This window comes from Helicoverpa armigera, chromosome 14 (genome assembly GCF_030705265.1).
Source record: "Helicoverpa armigera isolate CAAS_96S chromosome 14, ASM3070526v1, whole genome shotgun sequence".
NCBI classification, from domain to species: Eukaryota; Metazoa; Arthropoda; class Insecta; order Lepidoptera; family Noctuidae; genus Helicoverpa; species Helicoverpa armigera.
Genome location: NC_087133.1, coordinates 6,665,179 through 6,684,378, shown reverse-complemented (window position 1 = coordinate 6,684,378; position 19,200 = coordinate 6,665,179). Strand labels below are relative to the sequence as shown.

Genomic DNA, 19,200 nt, shown 5'->3' with positions numbered 1-19,200 from the left:
TTCGTTAAAGATGGATGTCCACTGCGCTCAAGAACCAATCTGCTAGAATTTCATTTTTGCAAATAGAGTTGGACAAATAAAAACATATAACTAATTGCTATACCCATTTAAAACTCATTCAATTTTTATACAGTTAATTTTATTTAATACTTGATAATATTTCTACGCCAGAAGTGAGGTCATTGACAAGACTTTCTTTCTTTCTAGTCGATAATTTCTGGTATTATTGATTTAACAAAAAAAATACTCTGTTTTTATAAAAACTCGGAATAACAAAACATTAAAATAACGATCAAACTAAAAAATGCTATTTATAAAATAGCTTCTCGTGCGTTAGTGAAGTGGAGTAAAATATACCTACTATTAATAAAAGAGCTCCCAACTAAAATATATAAATAATTGTAACGCTAGATGTCGCTAGCCGCCATTAAGTCAGCTGTCAAGCCCGCCACGCCAAGCCGCTACGTCACCTCCTACCGCGCAAGCCTTGCCGCCAAATTTCAAGAGGCGGGAGGTGAAGTAGCCGCCAGCCAGCCATATAAAAGCCAGAAGAGTTGATTGTGTGATTGCATTTTGATTTGAATAATTGTAAGGGGAAACTCTGCCCAAATAAAACCACATTAATCAAGTCATTTGTATTTATTTTATATCCGTGTCTTTATATAATACATGTCAGATTTACACAGACCTGAATATGGGTTTGTTTATCGGATTAATGTAATCCTGGTCGCCAATAAACTAACAACCTGTCACGCTGCCTCTATTATAATAGTTTTACAATGTTATTATATTCATTTGCGATAAGATAGCGCATATTTTATTACCTACTTGAAAATGTTTTTTGAAAGTTTTTGTAACGTGTCTCTTCTTCTTTCTTGTAATCTTCTATTAGGCCGACTTCCCAAAAAGAAGGAGATTCTCAATTCATCGGATGTTACGTTTTTTTTTTTGTGTGTAGGTACTCACCGATTACTCAAAAATGCCTGGACCGATTTGCAAAATGTTCTTATATAACCATCTATACCCTTAACTATCCAGAATGCTTTTGTGACGTAACTGACCAGTAGTGTCCAACAGACACTTTATAAATGTAGGTAAGGTAAAACAAAGCAAAAGAAAGTTTTTTGAATTAAAAAGGTAGTATAATGTATTTCAGTAATGCTTTTTACAATTATTAATTAACAGATATTACAATTATTTTTTGTTCAGAATGTTCAGAGCAAACATTGCGATTGCATTTATCACAGCACTGTTAAGAAGCCCTTGATAATTTCGAAGGGCAAATATAACAACGCTTCTTCCTATTCGCAGCAGGTTCGGATGATTGAGTAGCTTCCCAATTTGACCCTGCCACATCTTGCATGGCACCCGACACCATAAGATTATAACTAAATGTAAATAAATAAAAATCTACCTTCACACTCGAATGAAACAAAATGTGTCTGTTGGACACTTGTGGGTCGATGAAGTACTTTTTTCGTTTATTAGCCAAATATAATAAACTATTCATGTTACAAATATTTTCATTGCACATTTAGATTCTTAAAACATTGGTGATAAATTAGATAAAAGGTCGATTCATAAAAATAAATACTTTCGTTTTTATGAAAACATAAACGCAAAAATGTGTCCGCGAGACACTTGTGGGTTGTTAAGGGTTAAATAACCAGGATTGTAACATATTTATGTACCTACATGCGTACAAACATTAAATCACGAGCCAACTTAACGAACTAACAAGAATCGCAAAACATGAATCATGTTAATAACTCAGATGAGGCAGTATGTAAACATAACATAACTATGAAAGCTTGAACTTGTAACAAAAACTGGTAGTCGCGACAAGTGCTCGCATTCAGCCGGCAGCACTAGCCGCGCTTACGTTGAAACTCCGCGGAAATAATTCTCACAAACAATGAAATTGTTACTAATTTATTTTCCAACCGCAACAAAGCGAGATGTCACATGAAAAATGCTCGGGAGCGGCACGGATGAGACACCGTGCATTCCTCCCGCGAAACTCTCTACAATTTCACGTGTCGTACCCTCAGTTTTACATTTGCTACAGCGTTTAAGTCACATTAAGTTTCGTCTTCACTGTGAACAATACAAACGATTTAAAACTCGCGCGAGCTCCCGGGAAATGCGAGCGATTTATGACATTAATCCTAGATATAAAATGAAATTTCACGCTCGTATGCAACGGTACAGAACCGTTTTGTTTTGTAGACATCCGCTCTAATTGCATTGTTAAATTTAGCTTCCGGCTGTTTCAGATATTCTTGACTTTGATTAAACTTCACATGGCGCTTCTCTTATAAAAATGTGTACCGTGTCTGTGTCAACACCAAGCCAATTCTGTCTGTATTGTCTCCTAGTCAATATTTATACAGTCGCTATAGATTATAAGGAATCCAATAAGGCTTTGATTGTACTGTGAAGTAATGGCAATATTATTTTTAGGTGGCGTGGATTAAGTCAGACTCGAAGGCGATTCTGGCAATACACACGAACATGGTGGCGCTCAACCCTCGTCTGAGCGTCACATACAATAATCACAACACGTGGAAGTTGCACGTCAGCAACGTGCAGGCGAACGACTCGGGCACCTACATGTGCCAAGTCAACACAGACCCTATGAAAAGTCAGGTGAGCTACACTTTGTCACACACGAAGCTGAGATACTAAGTTTACAAAGTAGTTATTTTGCAGACAACGCTCTAAAACTTAAATGTAACGTTCGTCAACAAGATAGCGTTTTGTTTCCTTTTTAAGAAAATCTTGTGAGCAATACTTGTGAAGTTGTGAGACAAGAAAAAGTGTTCAATCAAGCAGCGAGTGCTACAAGCACTTGTTTCAGTTTCCAATAAATTATTATGAAACGCTCAGCTAGCGAGTGAACGCCTGATTAAGTGCAGAAAACAAATCAATAACAAACGTTATACTAGTTTATTTTAAAAAGCATCATTCCCTCAAGCTATAAATACTGCAAGTTATAAATAGATAATCTAATTTCACAGAACGATTGATGTTGTTTTCCATTCATAAATAATGAAGTTTCGATGATACCAATTCTATTTTTATATCCATTCTGTTCATTCAGTTAGAATAATCGAACAAGTTTATTTTTTAGGCTTTTATAGATAAGATACATTTGCTTTAGAACTTTAGATTTTTTGCTTTAGATTTTGCTTGGGAACTAATTATTATGAAACACCAAAAACTAAGCACTAAGTAGGTAGTTAACCAGGGATTATAGTCAGACACGTTCGGGGTGTTATGTCTAGCTAGTTACAGCCTCGGCGTTAAGGATTATAATACCGCTTTATTTTACTTTTCAAAGCCCACGAGCGAACCTCATTCATTTTACATTAAATACCTGATGTAATCCTAACCAAATATTTAAGTAGGTAATTACCTTAAAATGTAGGCGATTAATTTAGATGTTTATCAAATTAGGATGAAATTAATTTTGCACCGCAAACTCAGTATCAATCGGATTTGGGAAATTAATCGTTATTTAGATAATATCGTTGTGTAATAACCTATGTATACATGCTATTCAATCAGCTTTATATTATGTTGTAAAATACATGTTTTAGTTTAAATTAATGCTGTTGAAATGCTTAATTCCTATTAACGTAAAAACGTAACAGCGTCATGTGTGTTCCTTAGACAATTAATGTTAAAGAAACGAATTCTTTCTCATGTCTTATTTATACGTACATTACGTTTGAATCTCACGAAAAATAAGCAACAAAACAAAACATAATCAAGACAGTCCCAATTACGTTCCAAACAAAAGACTGCACTAATAAGGCTAACTAGAGTAATTATTTTTGTCAGATGGGTCATTTATCCGTGGTGATCCCTCCGGACATAGTGGACACTGTGACGGAGGGTAGTTCTGCGCAAGAGGGCGGGAGTATAAGATTGACGTGCACCGCAACTGGCGTGCCGCCACCGACCGTTTTGTGGAGACGGGAGCACAACCGACCCATAGTGTTTAGACACGACGGTGGCAGGGAACGGAAAGGTGAGTCTTTGTTGTGAAAACTACTGAAAAATGTTTGTTTATGCGCTTTAAATGCTGTTTACTTTGTAATGTTTTCATCGGGTATTTAAACGTGCACCTTCCTATTGTGCAAAACATTATTACCGTATTAACTCGGCCATGGAATCAATTGATGTAAATATTATCATTTACTATTTTGATCCGTTTAACCTGTTTTGTTTATTAACTGCGGGATAATGATGAGTAAGTTATCAAAATTGATTTTCGATAGACAAAGTTTTTTGATTAATAGGACAGAGGAATAAATTATATTTATGTAGGTACTGTATCTACATACATTGTATGAGTAGGTTCCATGCGACTGGTAACACTATATATAGCGCATTAATTATGTGCGTAATTATTAATTTGTAATACGGTATTAATATACATATGTAACTGTCAGCTTTTGTACAATATGTGTGTACCTACCCACATCCATTAGATCCATATATTACATCAATTACAAAGATTGCTAATAGTTTGTAAGTGTGCAAGTATGGATTTAATAGTTGATAGGGTCTCAATTTTTGGAATATTTCCACCACTAGATAAGAATTCATCGAAATAAGAAGTAGATACATATAAAAAAACTTAATATTTTCGAAAATATTATAAGTTTTTTTTATTATATTATGTAGTTACGTAATAAATAGGTAATGGTAAAAACAGACTAGCAAATAAATTCACATTAATTAACCATACAAAATTAGCTATAGCACAAGGAAATACACGAGACAGGTTAATCACATTTCAAAAATCACAAAACACATTCAATCAAAGGGAACACAAGTTTCGTCTTATTAAAGATGGCGCGGACCGTCTGCGGTCGGAAGTAATCAACAGACTGTATTGTGGTGCATAATGAAGTGTGCCGCTTGATAGTTACTCTGGATGCTCTCAATATCATATCTACAATAATCTACATATCTTAGGGTTAATAACTTCAGGATATAGGAGTTTCATTTGGCTTGATACTGGCTACATACACCATTGAAGGTCTTAAGCCTCTTAGACTTAAAAAAAGAATAGGTATACGTACCTGGAGTCCTACATTAAATGACAGCGGAGTTCGGGATCTATTCTTTGGAATTCGAAAACCAACAAATGTCACGGTAATTCAATTAACAGGCAGACTGAAACTGTGTATTGTTTTGCCTAGATTCTATTAATATAACGACTGTTTCAGTCAGAATTTCTTTACCGTCCCGATAATAATATCATAGTAAAATGTCAGACTACACAAAACTCTCCAACTAGAAGTTTGAAACTGACATTCGTTTTAGCTCTTTTACTTGCTTACATTTATAATTTCAGAGCTTTGAAAACTCTTGCTTATTTTTTTTATTCATTCATCATGAAAAAGTTCTGTTTGACTGTACCTACAAAAACTAGTAACATTTTTACGTTCCTTCAAGTTTGAGTTGCGACAACTTTTCGTAACTTGAGAATCAAATCTGACATTGCGGGCTGTAGGTACTAAAGTATGTTAGCTACTGTTTGTAAATAAAGCAGCTTTATTTAAAAGTATTCAATAAAGAGGGAGGGAGATTGAATCCTTAACTATTAGGTTCATTGTGCAGCGGTGAGCGCAGACGAGCGCTTCAAGCGGCTGTAATCGCTCGGAAAATATCGTGATTCGTACGCTTCCTATTTCCTTACTTAATACTGGCAATTTAAAATCTGATTTACTCTTTAATAGTCGTAGATTGAAATTGAAGTAAATGGCATAGTAAAAAAAATCTAGGCGACATCATTAAAACAAGAAGACACTTCCCCAAAGATTTATCTAAAATCTATGCTGGTTTCAAATATTTATTTTTTGGTAGTTTTTACCTATACCTATGCTAATATTGAAGTACCTAAAGTACTGAACAACACTAAGTAAGTGTGAGTGTTAAGTTTCGCTGCCAAGCATTTTATCGTTGCGTACTTGTATGATCTGTTAAGCAGCTTATTTCACTTTTTGCCTTAGACCACCGATGTGGAAAATGTACACTAACCGACATGACGATTACTGCCTTATAAGGATTCTTAGAATCATAAGCTTATTTAAATTAATTTATGTTTTTCTTCACTAAGTTGCAAAAATAAAAGTGTGTTCATAGGTTCTTTATTTGCAAGAAAAGAACCTTAAATATATTTCCGCTAATTAAACAGATGTGTTCAGAAAAAAGTTAATTGCAAAACATTTATTGGAATTCGTGGAGAGTATTCTAAATAAAACTGTGCAAAGCAAAACCCCGCAACTGTAACTAGTAAATACTTGAAGCACCTCTCATAGGTTGTTCTGGATTGCTGCTAGTTATTCAAACGAGAGAATTTCTCATTTCGTTCCATTCCGACATTATTTTTTAAATAGCTAAAGTGTAAATTAACCTTTCGGTTCATAATAAGAGCAAATAAAAGTTGAGGTAGAAATGTTCATGGTACTTTTGAACTTAGGGCGGGCTACACAATTTCGGGGCTGAATCCGGTTGGGTCGGGAGTGTATCAGTGCGTTGCACACAATAAGCTGATTTGCACCGATCAACGGTCGCGATGGGAACCCAATGTTTGGGTGTCGCGATCTCCAAGCCAAGCTGATCTAAGTAGCTTCCTTCTTGATTTTGAAAGAATACCTACCTTTTAAATGTATTCCAGTTACTGAAGATTTCCTAGAACAATTTGTCCGTTAGGGTTTAAAGAATCAATATATTAAACGTTTTAAATATTTAGTAGATACCAAATCTGTATTTATTGGAATTATATATTATTAAAATAAAATAAAAACTATAAAGTAGAACAAAGAAGAAAATTGTGAAACATTTTAATATTGTTTGTGACTAAAACCTGTAGGTACCCAGCACAAATTGATTAGTTAAATCAAATTATGATAATGCAATGTAAAACGGCTGTTGTCCGATTAACGGATGGATGCCAATATGAAAACGAAGAGCTTGTTCACTAAAATAAATCAGTTTAAATTCAAAACTCGCTTCAACAGTTTTTGAGTAAACTAAAATGGATTCGAAAATGAAAGGATTGATAAAAGTTAGAGACAAAAATGTTAAGCAAATTTTTCCTCAATACTCTTTTACTTTCGTAATAGGAAAATGAATCCGAAAGCCCGAAAGCTGTACTTCACAACACTGCAAAGCGGCAACATCTATGGACACCGCTCTCATTGTTAACCCTTCAGAGCGAGTTTTCCTTTTCCCCCGGGTGCCGAAAGCCGCCATTCTGTTCAAGTCTTTTTTCCAATTCAATCTACTTTGCATTGTCCCCGACACTCGCATGAGGCATTACACCTAGACCCCCTACCCTTGCACTTGCTCCCAAGCACTTCTCTTTCCAATGGATTTTATTTACGCAAGAGAAAGCAAGCTTTAATACATATACCGCTGAAGACAATAAGGCGCCTCCAAACGAGATATAAAAGCTTTGAGTTAGTCTCGCGTTCCTTTTAGTAGGATTCCTTTGAAATGAATCGAATAATTCGCGGAGTTTATGCTTATGGACGCTTTTTTATGTGAGGAGTACTTTGTTAAGTGTGAAAATAATGATTGTCGCTTGCGGACTGAGATCGTTGTTATGACAATAATAGGGTCTCAAATTTCAATGGGATGGATATAATTTGAAATCCGTCCCAGCCTACGCGTGTATCCAACATCTCTTATTTACTAATCACTGGAGCGAAAGTTGATAAGACGTCTGAAGTTCCGTTTGTCTTCGCCTGAAGGCTCGAACTTAGTTAAATCTATTTTGTAGTTTCTTAACCTGACCAAATACGTGACTCCAACTTTCATGCTTGCCTTATTGATTCCATCAATCTATTTTTGTGCCAATACAATCCAGTAACTTCAACAACAAAGGCCCAAACGTAAATAATTTAATGTACCATATTTTTATTGTTTTATGAAAATTTGTGATAAAATGTAATTTAGGTACTCTCCTTTCGTAACTTAAATCGACTTCTTCAAAGAAGTTTCTGTCGGACTCTTTTACATCGTCCCGTTGGCGGAGCGGCGACCAAAAAAGGACAACCGCCGCTCTCGACTGAATTTTTATGAACTTTTTTGTTTGCCTTTTAAAGACGAAATGTAAAGTAACATCACCGCGGGCCGGTTTCTGAAAGGGCACTGCATCTTAAAGGAAACTGTAAATTAAGTTTCTTTTTGAATCTTCGCTTTTTCCGTTTCATTTGAGTTATGATTATGAATCATACGATATTTATATAAACTTCGCACAGAGAATATCTCGGTAGGTTAAGTATATTAGTGGACTATATTATTGAATTCTCACAATAAATGTAAGACAATTTTATCTCTCGTGTATCAAAGGCATTTACACACAATTACAGTTTAGGCCGTAAGTACCCATACCCTAAACGTAGGATACAAAAGTCGTAACCAGACAATGAACACAAACGTTACGTCTATGCTGTAACAATAGCGTGGTATCCAAACAATTGACTAATAATTCCGCTCGGCAAACTGCTACATACCAAATGGAAATTTCGCGTAACGTTCACTGCAGCTATTGACTCTCTTAATGTAAATGTGTTGTTTCGCGATCGGCGCTGCGCGAATCGTAACAATCATTTATGTTATTATGATGAACAATGCCCACGGTATACGGCTACACGCAAAACTATGCCACGTAATTCGAATATTTCACCGAATTTCGGTTTTATACAGATCGTTGAGGAATCATTCGTATATCATATAACATTATTATCGAACGTAATGATATCGCAGTTGGGACCTTCTCTTTCCAACTCCATTTCCCTACAATTGGTACTTAGGAACGCAATATCAATATCTCTTCTAAGTACTTAAGCATTGTACTTCACAAGATAACGAGAAAACTTTATTATCAAGTTTTTACTTTGCGCGTAGTGCGTGCTATATATTGTCATGTTACATCAGTTTCGGGCGGGCCCACTAATACTAGACAACGATAAAAGTCCACGTACAAATACCTAAACAGGGAGAAATAAAAGAAATAAAAAGCAAAAAACGAGTCGGTATAACGTTAAACAATATCGGCGTAGACCGAAATAATCCTTAATACATTGTAGGTAATACTTTATCGGGATCCCAAGAAGGGTGGCTATTGCGTAGGGGATTACCAATTTTATAAGTTAGGTATTCGTGCGAATGTCACCGCAGTAACCATAACGTTTTAGTGGCAGTTTGCCCCTCGTTGGAACACTTCGTATTTTTAATAAAAAAAGCAATATAGTTTTTCACAGCCAAGACCAAGGAGAATGGGAAGGCGCGGAATTTTCAATTTTAAAAATTAAATTGCTTTAAACAATTGTTGTGTTGATGGTTCCTTTTAAGTTATTGCGCTGTCTTATCGTGCAACTAGCGCTTACGCTCTATTTTATTCTCATTATACAAATAGCGACCATTTGGCAAGGAAATGTATGAAAATAAACAAAGCGTATCTACTAGGAAGTAAACGTTTATGAATCTTAATAGTTTGTCAAAAGCTGCACGCTACAAAATAATACTTGTATTCAGATGGTACTCGAGTCTTCATTTCCAAAATAAATACAGACACATTATGGTGTACTTATCATCATTCCTGAACACTTCATGTTATATACAATTTGTTTTGTGTTATTCAGAAGAGATACTTCAACCATCCGTGCTAACTAAGATGAACTTTGTACGAGAATAATAATAAAACATTGTAATACAAGTCTGAAAAATGCTCGAATAGTGACGGATCACTAGTGAGAGCGTCGTTAATTCTCCAATTCCCTCGACACGGTAACACAATCACAAGCGAGAATCACAATGAAATAAAATATTTAGCTCTTTGTCTGTTTTTTCGTGAAAAATGCAAGGAAATTGTTCCGCACGTTACAGAGTGCAATTGCACTGCATTATGTTTATGTCTGTTTTATTTAAACTGTAAGCAATTTGAGTTTGTGAAGCTTTATTTTATGAGTTTTTCCTGACAGTTCGCTTTGCACTTGTTTTCGTAAATGGGAAACACAGAAGTATTAAATACTTACATTTTCCACTACGACACTTATAAAGAGAAGCAAACATATTCTGGTTGTAAAATACTAAAGAACTTCATGAAACTTTTTAATAATCAGACAATGCAAAGCTCAAAATACATTCTCAATTTAAATGTAAGTCACAATACATCATCACAGAACTTCCAAAGAGGATTGCATAATAAATACTCCTTTCTATTCGCGAACGAATACAGCGACAAAGTCTAGTATAAATCTATAAACGTCACATAATATATTATTGGACACAGTTATCCAGTACATTTCTGACGTAGCTACAGTACAGTTGGACGATAAAATTCAATACTATCAAACGTATCTAAATCCGAGCACCTTGTTTTATTGTCAGATGCTAAGCTTTCACTTTAGTTTTATCCACCTTCGTTGAATAAACTACGCACACACTGACATATGTACGTACAACTTATAAATTATATGTATGTATAGTTGTGTTCGTAAATCAATATGTTGGATTATCGTCGCTTTTGTAGCTTACCCTAATTTTATGTAATCTCTTTTCGTTTATATAAAGGACTTTATTATGAAGGTAGTGTGGAAAATCACAGGTCGTAAAAAATCCGTTATTTTTAAAACATTAATTTAATATGACTTTAATTATCCGGGCATCTCTTGAAACTCTCCAATACATAATATGTAGTAGGTGTCACTGTTCGCGCTGTGAGGCTTTGGAACGCTCTGCCTCACAGTATACGTGACAGCACATCGTTAGATGTCTTCAAGAGACGAATTAAAGAACATTTCCTGTCAACATGACCTTATTTGTATGTATGTATTTATTTATTTATTATATTTTATGTTTTATTTATAGGTATATATTTTATGTTATGTAGTTTTATCTGTCTTTTGTTTAATGTTGTGCACTTTTTAATTTTCTCTTCCCTATCGCATCTCTCTATCGCTCTAAGGTTTGCTGTTAGAGAACCCAGTTCTGGGTTAAGCTCGCCTTTGTACATGTCTTCTCTGTGTTGTGTGTATTTTTATATGTTTTTGTGTACAATAAAGAATAATAATAGGTATGAATTTAAATACTTCGCTATTATTTAATTTTGCTACTTAACATTTAATTAACAACATATGAAGCAATTTCACCTCGAATTTAATAATTACCGACAGCAATACATAATTTGTTATATTACCAATTCCTGCAATTATGCGTAATAAGGTACTTTAATAATAAACTGTTCTCGTAACATTTCCAAAACTTTTATACATACCATACTCACAATAATTGTCTCAAACAGTTAAGAGGTTCTCCTAACTTCAAAAATAAGGTCGTAAAGAAAATTAAGAAAGAAAACTCATACAAACAGATGTAAAGTGACGTATTAACAAAACATATCACGCAGTACTCTTGATTGTAACTACAGCAAAGGATATAAAATGGGGCATAAACTGGCTCATATAACAATAAAAATAAATTAGATAAAAGCTCGCAATGAAACTTTACCCATTACACAGCTCGCGTAAAACACAGTTTCATGGGTTTGTAAGATTTAATTATTACAAAATACTTCCAAGAAAACGCGTAATGTAAAACCTTTCGGTAAACAAATGAATGGAGAAAGTTAACATGTAATTTTCAGAAATTTTGCAGAAGCCGTCTTTTGACACAATACATTTTTCAATGCGGTTACGTGGAAAACTGAAATTAATTTTGGTACATTTCCTATATTATTGTGCAAGAATTGTAAAATAATGTTCAGGCGCTGTGATTGGACTTCCAGATTCCCTTGTATTGGTTCTTTAGTTTATTAAATAAAGGATGAAAATGCTAGGTTGCCAATACTTTACGAGCAGTGCAACAGTCTATCGGTCTATAAATTATCCAAAGCCTTAACATTGAAATGCAGTCTATAATGTGCATTTACCTATGCATAGCGTGCTCATGCGCAAGAATATCTTCCCTAACTTTATTTTAAAATGAAAGCACAGTTTTACACCTAAACTTTATATAATAGTGTTATTTAAAAACCTATTGCATTAATAAAGGTGTTGCACTAAAGTGAACAGCCATGTTCTAATATAAATTGTAAGCGGTAACCGTTCCGAGATGTTGGTAGTTTTGCCGCGCCGGCCCGGTCTCGGCCTCCAAATTACCGCAATAACGGTAATTGCAATTTGCTGGTGAAACTACCCACTGTCTTCATTCTCTTCCGCTCTAATGTTGATATAGTAGCATTGCTTTGTACACGAGGACGCTTGAGTAAAGGGTGCAATAGTTTTAGCACCTGCAAGTTGGCTTTGTATGACACTGTTTTTCATCTATCTTTGGACTTCTAAACGAATTGTTTTTCAGTAGAAACCACGTTACTTATGATAATCATGGGCATCAGCAAAGCTGCGAGAAACATCTAGTGTAGGTAATATATTAAATTTTAATTATTTTTCTACTTGTATTCTCTTCCTGTATGAACAGGTCATATTCTCAATTTTTTGTACCTTAATATAAGTGTTGATAAAAAATGTAAACAATGGGCCTCTTGTTTTACGAGCATGTTTTTTATGTTCCTCAACGAAGATCCTTGCAGATAAAGTGCCAAAATAATTCATTTTCGAACACAGCGTATTTTCAGAATACGTAATATTATTTTTCACTTCCCGTTTCACTTCCTCGTTACAAGGATAAGATCACTTGATCGAATCTTATTTTATTTGCTTGTTCAATGCTTTAAGCTATTAATACAAGAATAAAAACATTCAGAACTTTTAAAAGTAAGTACCACTACATATTATCCTTGAGTACGGAACCAATGGAAAACGTTCAAAGCATGTCTTGTCTACGCTTGTTAACCAATCATTCGAAACAAAATTACTTCTGATGTGAACAACGCAAATCGTTTGAGTGCATCGACGAACGTATCTCCAAGTAAAATAGATACGCCGAAGAAAATATGAGCTGATTCTTACATTAAATTCAAATTGGAGATAAAAAGTTGGAGTTTGTGAAGTAAAATGTCTCGAGATAACAAGCTCCAAGTCTGTCTTGAAGTTGCTTATCGATGTTAAAGCATTATGTCTTCGGAGTACTGTCATGTGCAAAATGAGGGGATCTGAAAAAATGTGTATCACTCTACTTGTACCTCATTTTCAATGATCACGTGAATTTCATGAAAATAATGAAAAAATAAAATTCAACATTAAATATTGTAAGATACATTTATTGCTCATATTGCAAGCGTGCACCGAGGCATAATTTTTATATTAAATATTTTAACTGATGACCAAATATCTCAAAAGGCTACCTTATTTAAACTCTTTCCAGTACATTAAGGAATTAATTACTCCTTTTGAGTTCAACTGTACATGAAGATGGAATCATAATAGATACCTACGTGTAAATAATGAAATGATACGTTTCTTTTCTCGCTGATTGGGCATAAAAATATGATACATCTATACGTTGTTTATTATTCCGAACGAGTCTCGAAACTAATAAGCAAGTGGTGCGTTTGTTTTATTAAATCAGGCTATCTTACACGTCACGAACAAATTCTATAACTTACTGTTAATTTCGTAGTTATTAAGCAGGATTGAGGAGAGATTAAACTGTCATAAACATGTTCCGTTTTCATAACATTTCAATAGTCGGCAGTGCTTCTGGTTGTACAATCGCGACATGACTGAAAGTGCAAACGCTTGTATAGTTGTGCACTACAAGAGCTTCTCATGCAAGATTCACAAACACATTCAAGGTTTCACGTAACCAAAATTAGATAATTACGTATTTCCATATATTGGATAAAGAGCTATCGTTTACCTTAAAGGATATGAACACAGGAAAAAATACTGTGCCTGAGAATGAGAAGTACATATATTCTTTTGAAGAATATGAATTGTCTGTCCATCCGTAAGTGTACCCATAATTTTCAAGGTAAGGTAGTAATACATTTTATTTAAGGGTGGATAAATTATACAATTTCATTATATTTCCAGTTTATTAGTGGCACGGTACGATAGTAAAACTTTATCATCTAAAAGGTGAACCAGACATACTAAGGCAGCATAAACGAAGTGTAGCATTAAGTACTAGCTACCATAAGGGTAATGGAAGCGAATACAAGTCTCATCCAACGTCCGTAGGCGACGGTTAGCCAACTATTATTACTAAAGTAGTGGCGCATTTGTCAGCCCCACCACTTTGTCCCCGTAAGAGTCACCAACACCCACTATATTTCATTTTGTTCCTTTACTTCGAGTTTACGTACAACATCCTGTAACACTTTCACGTTATGACTGCACAGAATCCATTTTCAATTTTGTTTACAAATAAAGTTTAATACATTATTGACATTTCTGTAAGTACTACAAACATCGATTAATAACATACATATTCCTGCAATTTCACAAGCAATTATTGGTAACGTGTTTATAATTTCTTCTCAATAATAATTACATGCATTTAATATTGAGGAGATTTTCCACGAATAAAATTAAGAGGTCCCTGATGACTTTATTCTGAGAAACACTCTTCATCAAAATTAAGCGAAAATTAACATGTTCCAAATATACCTCACTTGAACGTGGAGTGAGTTTATTTTATCTTTCCTTTACCTAGTTTATTAACGTAGGCTAGGATAATATTAAGTACATCCGCCGAGTCGTAATATGATGAACGTGAAAATGTTTCCTTTCTGGTTTCGCTTTCACTAAAATGGCTGAACCAGCTAAGTTGAAATATGACATGGACATAATGTACCCTAAGTTTTCCCTAGAAAAATGCCACAGGGTAGATTGTTATCGAAATAGCTGCATACATTGACTTGTGCTTTATAACCCAGGTAAAACCGCGAGAAAATTCTATACAAATAAAATAATTGCGTGGTTGTTGAGTGGGAAGCAACTCCCGTGTTTTAATGATGGTTTTATTTGCACTCTTTAGCTAAAAGTCTTTCATTTTGATATTTCTTAATACAAAGTTTCGTGACATTTAAACCCTTGAAAGTAATTAACATATTTTTTTATTATACTTAGGAAAGTACGCCTCTTAATAATAAAAATTGTAGTCGCTGTTTTTTAAACAAATAGCTTAGACAAACATCCTTAGTAGGAATGACTTAATTAAAAGATACAAGTATTTATATACAATAATATCATTTTCGGATAAGTGGGCCAACATCACTACAAAATGGATCCCTGATGATGGTAGGCGACCAAGACCAAGACCAAGAAAACGCTGGAGAGAGGACCTAGACAACTTCCACAAGGACTGGCCACAAATAGCGACCGATAGGGAAAGATGGAAGGCTATGGGGGTGCCCTTTGCCCAGCAGTGGGACAACACAAGCTAAATAAAAAAAAAAAAACATTTTTTTAACTTAAAAATATATTTCCTTAAATACAAGTACTAACATACTTCCAGGTTAAACTAATAAAAAATAATTGTTTCATAGTCGCGACCAACAAAATTACCTTAACCGTCTTGATAACCAACAGTTCAAGGTATAACTGTTATTCCTTCTGTTCAGTTAACATTGTAACGATCTTTCTGTTAAGTGAATGTTGAGTCTTAAAATGCTTGAATGTTTATTACTTTCGTACATAATCTCGTCTGGATGTTCTGTACTCGGTTAATGTGGAATACGGTTACGTTTTATTGTTCGTTGAGTTGTTTAGCGAAGGTGTATAAAATAAATATATTTTTTGGTTATATAATAGGTAAGTTAAATTGGTGATAAACACTCTCTTAAGGAATGGTATTAATAAAATTATGAAGACGTCTGAAGCTTATACGTACATAAAATGTCACTATTTTTTAGAGCATCTAACACACATCATAACTAGACTACTATACAATATTAAATGTTCGCTATTCTTGAGTTCAGAATAATTTTTACAATGATACAACTATTTGACATCGTATCGGACATCAGAAAAACAAAAACAGCTTTCTTACACAAACATTGATACGAAAATACAAGGAAACTAATAATGGCGACCTTCTATAATACTTGTAAACGTTACAAGAGCCACTTGTTTGTCTTCAAAGCAAATAATAAAAGGGTAGACAAAGTCAGGGCAATAATTGCGAGAATAATGTGGAAGTTAGCTGACATAGCCTTCTATTACTGGAGACAGAAAAATATCGCCATTTATTAAAGACAGCTGAACCGTTTAGATCTAGCTGGAAAATTAAATGTCGATGTTTTACTTTATTTTTATCGATAAATAGATAGATAGATTTTATCGCAACTGATGTATGAATGTATTTAGAATGTTATTTACAGAGCTTTTTCGCAGACTGTAAGTTGAAACCTGTCTGATACTCGTAGCTACTTATGCAGTGCTCTTGCTTTAAAAGATATTTGACTAATAGCGCACTTAACTTTGGATAAGAATAATTTGCTCTCGAGACCTTGGCAATCTAGTGCTTATTACTTTTAGGTATGTTTTACAACATAAGGCTATTTCAGTTATTGAGACCCTTATCTTAAAAAAAACGATGTGAAGGTAAATACTACTTTCCCCAGCATTTCGAGTGACCATTTAATCGAAATCGCAACCTCTTTCTGCCGATCTCGAACTAATTTGCTGCTTCATTTAAAAACCGCTGATCGGGTCATCCAAGACCAAAGGCAACGGATTAGCTTCACTTAAGGCACTTATGGATTAAATCCTTGTAAGCACTAAGTAATGCTACATGTTTTGGAGAAAGGCATTAGAATTGAAGACCTTTTGACCGCAAGTCACCTAGACCTTAAGGATTTCTTGAAGAAATACAAAGGTGATATGAGTTAAGAGGATTTCTGATGTCTGATCATTGGATCATTGACCACAAATATTACACGTGGCAAAATACTCTATTAGTTCTCACTCTTGTAAAGACAGGTATATGATAAAGTCAAAACGTCACCACTGCTTAAACAAAGCAAAGCTCGTGTACGTCAATTTTGGTACTCATATACTGATTTATCTTACACAAGCAGTGATTCCAGTGATTTTCTAATCAATGCAAATTCATTATCAAGGCTTAAGCCTCTTGAAGCTATAGACACGGTTTTTTCCAGACAGATGACCTTTCCATTTAATTAGGTTTTCGAAGTTTCATCGTAATACTTGGTCCCATTAATTAATTAATTTTGTTAAATGAAGCGTTATTGTGAGCCGATTTCGTTTACATTATACTGATAGTATTAAGATCATTCTATTTTCAGGTGTTTTGTACGAACCCAATTTCTATTAGATTATTTTTCCAATCTATAAAAGTACTTTTGAAATTGATAGTCTTTTTCTTTTACGTTTTATTGCGCACATTTGCAAACAAATGGAATTGTCACTTTTAAATGAGATAATTCGACAACAGTTTAGAAGATAATCCCCAAAGGAGACAGACCCGTACATACACGGTTGCCAATACAGTATTAGGTCAGTCCCAATCTGATATTGGGCGAGCTTATCGCTATTTAGCGGGCACGGTTCCAATCCCGAGCCATAATGGAGAAATTTCCCACAGAAAACCGCAACGTTTAATTTTAATTTCAATTTTAAATATCGATACAACGTCTGGATGTCACATCCCTCGGCTTGACCGGCGCTGTAAGCTTCACCAAGTACAAATAGAGAATAGTGGTTGCAGTAATAATGGGTTGGCGTATAACTAGTGCTGGCGGAGCGTTAAATTTATATTAAAAACGTACTGACGCAGTGTTACATAACACGTGCGCTTTGTGTCAATGATATTTACTCACACAACGTTATAAATGTGTATGCTCATATGCATGTGTGAGTAAAATTGATCACAAAGGGTGCAAACTGATAGTTTCCAGTTCCATAGCGGAATGTAGTTGTTAGACTAAAATTATAGCTGCTGGTTTTTTTTTGTGACGGCAGAGCAAATAATTGTTGGGAACAACACTTGAAATTAGAAGCTTTTAGGCTAGCTCGACTTACAGGTATTTTATTCTACCCGGCCCAAAAAGTTTTATTCCATGACGTAAAATTATAAACTTTATTTAGGTTACATAGGAGCTAGAATTCCTGTGCAAATAATTGTATTTTTTAGACAATTGTTTAAAAAAACACCGTAAAGACAAACAAACTTTGCTATTCAAATAATAAAGTCTTACTATTCAAATAAACTATTACTATAAAACCTATTCATTCTCAAACTGATATTTTGTCATGCGGCGTTTTATTCTTCATCTCGTTCAAGATTGATATTAATTTGGTCTAAACCATCTTCGTACATTACTAAACGATACAATATAGTAAGGAAGAAAAACAAGATTAATCGTATTAATTAGGCGCCACTGTTTCATCCTGTAGGTATTCGTGGCCATAATTCGAGTCGGGGCAAAATTCGACTAAATTGCTCCCACCCAAAATCAAGTGCCATTGACCTCATATTCTTCGAACAAATAAATAAAAGAAAGCTAAGTAAATAAATTGGGAGTTTTATGTAGTTATGTTTTTATCTTAACCTTTTTCCTAGTTGTTAGGATAGAAAGAAAGTAACGCTCATTAGTAAGCGGATGGGATGAATGGTGTTTCCTTGTCCAACTGACTTAATCCTTAACATGTCAGCTACTATTTCCTTCTAAAGAACCATATGGACATTTTGTTGGACGTCGAAACCAAAAGGAAGATAATTATAACGAAGCGTACATCTACATAAATACATAAAACCTACATTTGTCTTCGTCAAAGTTAATGGAGTATCATATTTGTATCAACAATATTCCTAATACAATTTCAATCAACTAAACAAAAATATTTAAAACAATATCCAAGCAATAAACAGCATCTGTTTCCAAACAAACGGATGGAAATATATATTTATTGTGATAGGGTTGTTTTGATCTTTGATTGAACCATTAACTTGATTGCCGTACTTTAGAAATTCAGTACTAAAAGTTGGGTAAAGTGTTTTAATTATCGTCTTAACTCGGTGCCAGCGAGCAAAGTAGTATGAAGTTTACGAATTAACTGAAATATCCGCTTCAACCCTACACAGTTGACTTTTAAAATATTTTATACAATTTTTAATTTTGCATAGTAATTTGACGCTGGAGTTTGAAACTATTAAGTGGCCACTTGTCCGCCGGGCGACTGTTTGTATGATTTCGTTTGTTTGCTTTACTCGTTTATATTGGAAATATGAACAGTCAATTAC

The 19,200-nt window shown here is 34.4% G+C and overlaps 1 protein-coding gene across 3 annotated transcripts in view; it reads left to right on the top strand.

Moving 5' to 3' along the window:
- Positions 1-19,200, top strand: part of LOC110378837 (lachesin) — an 85,604-nt gene that overhangs the window by 49,683 nt on the left and 16,721 nt on the right. For all 3 annotated transcript variants that reach the window (XM_049837081.2, XM_049837080.2, XM_049837079.2), the window contains 2 exons: positions 2,464-2,649; positions 3,847-4,036. In XM_049837081.2, the coding sequence (XP_049693038.2) occupies positions 2,464-2,649; positions 3,847-4,036 (376 nt within the window). The remainder of the gene's footprint in view (positions 1-2,463; positions 2,650-3,846; positions 4,037-19,200) is intronic.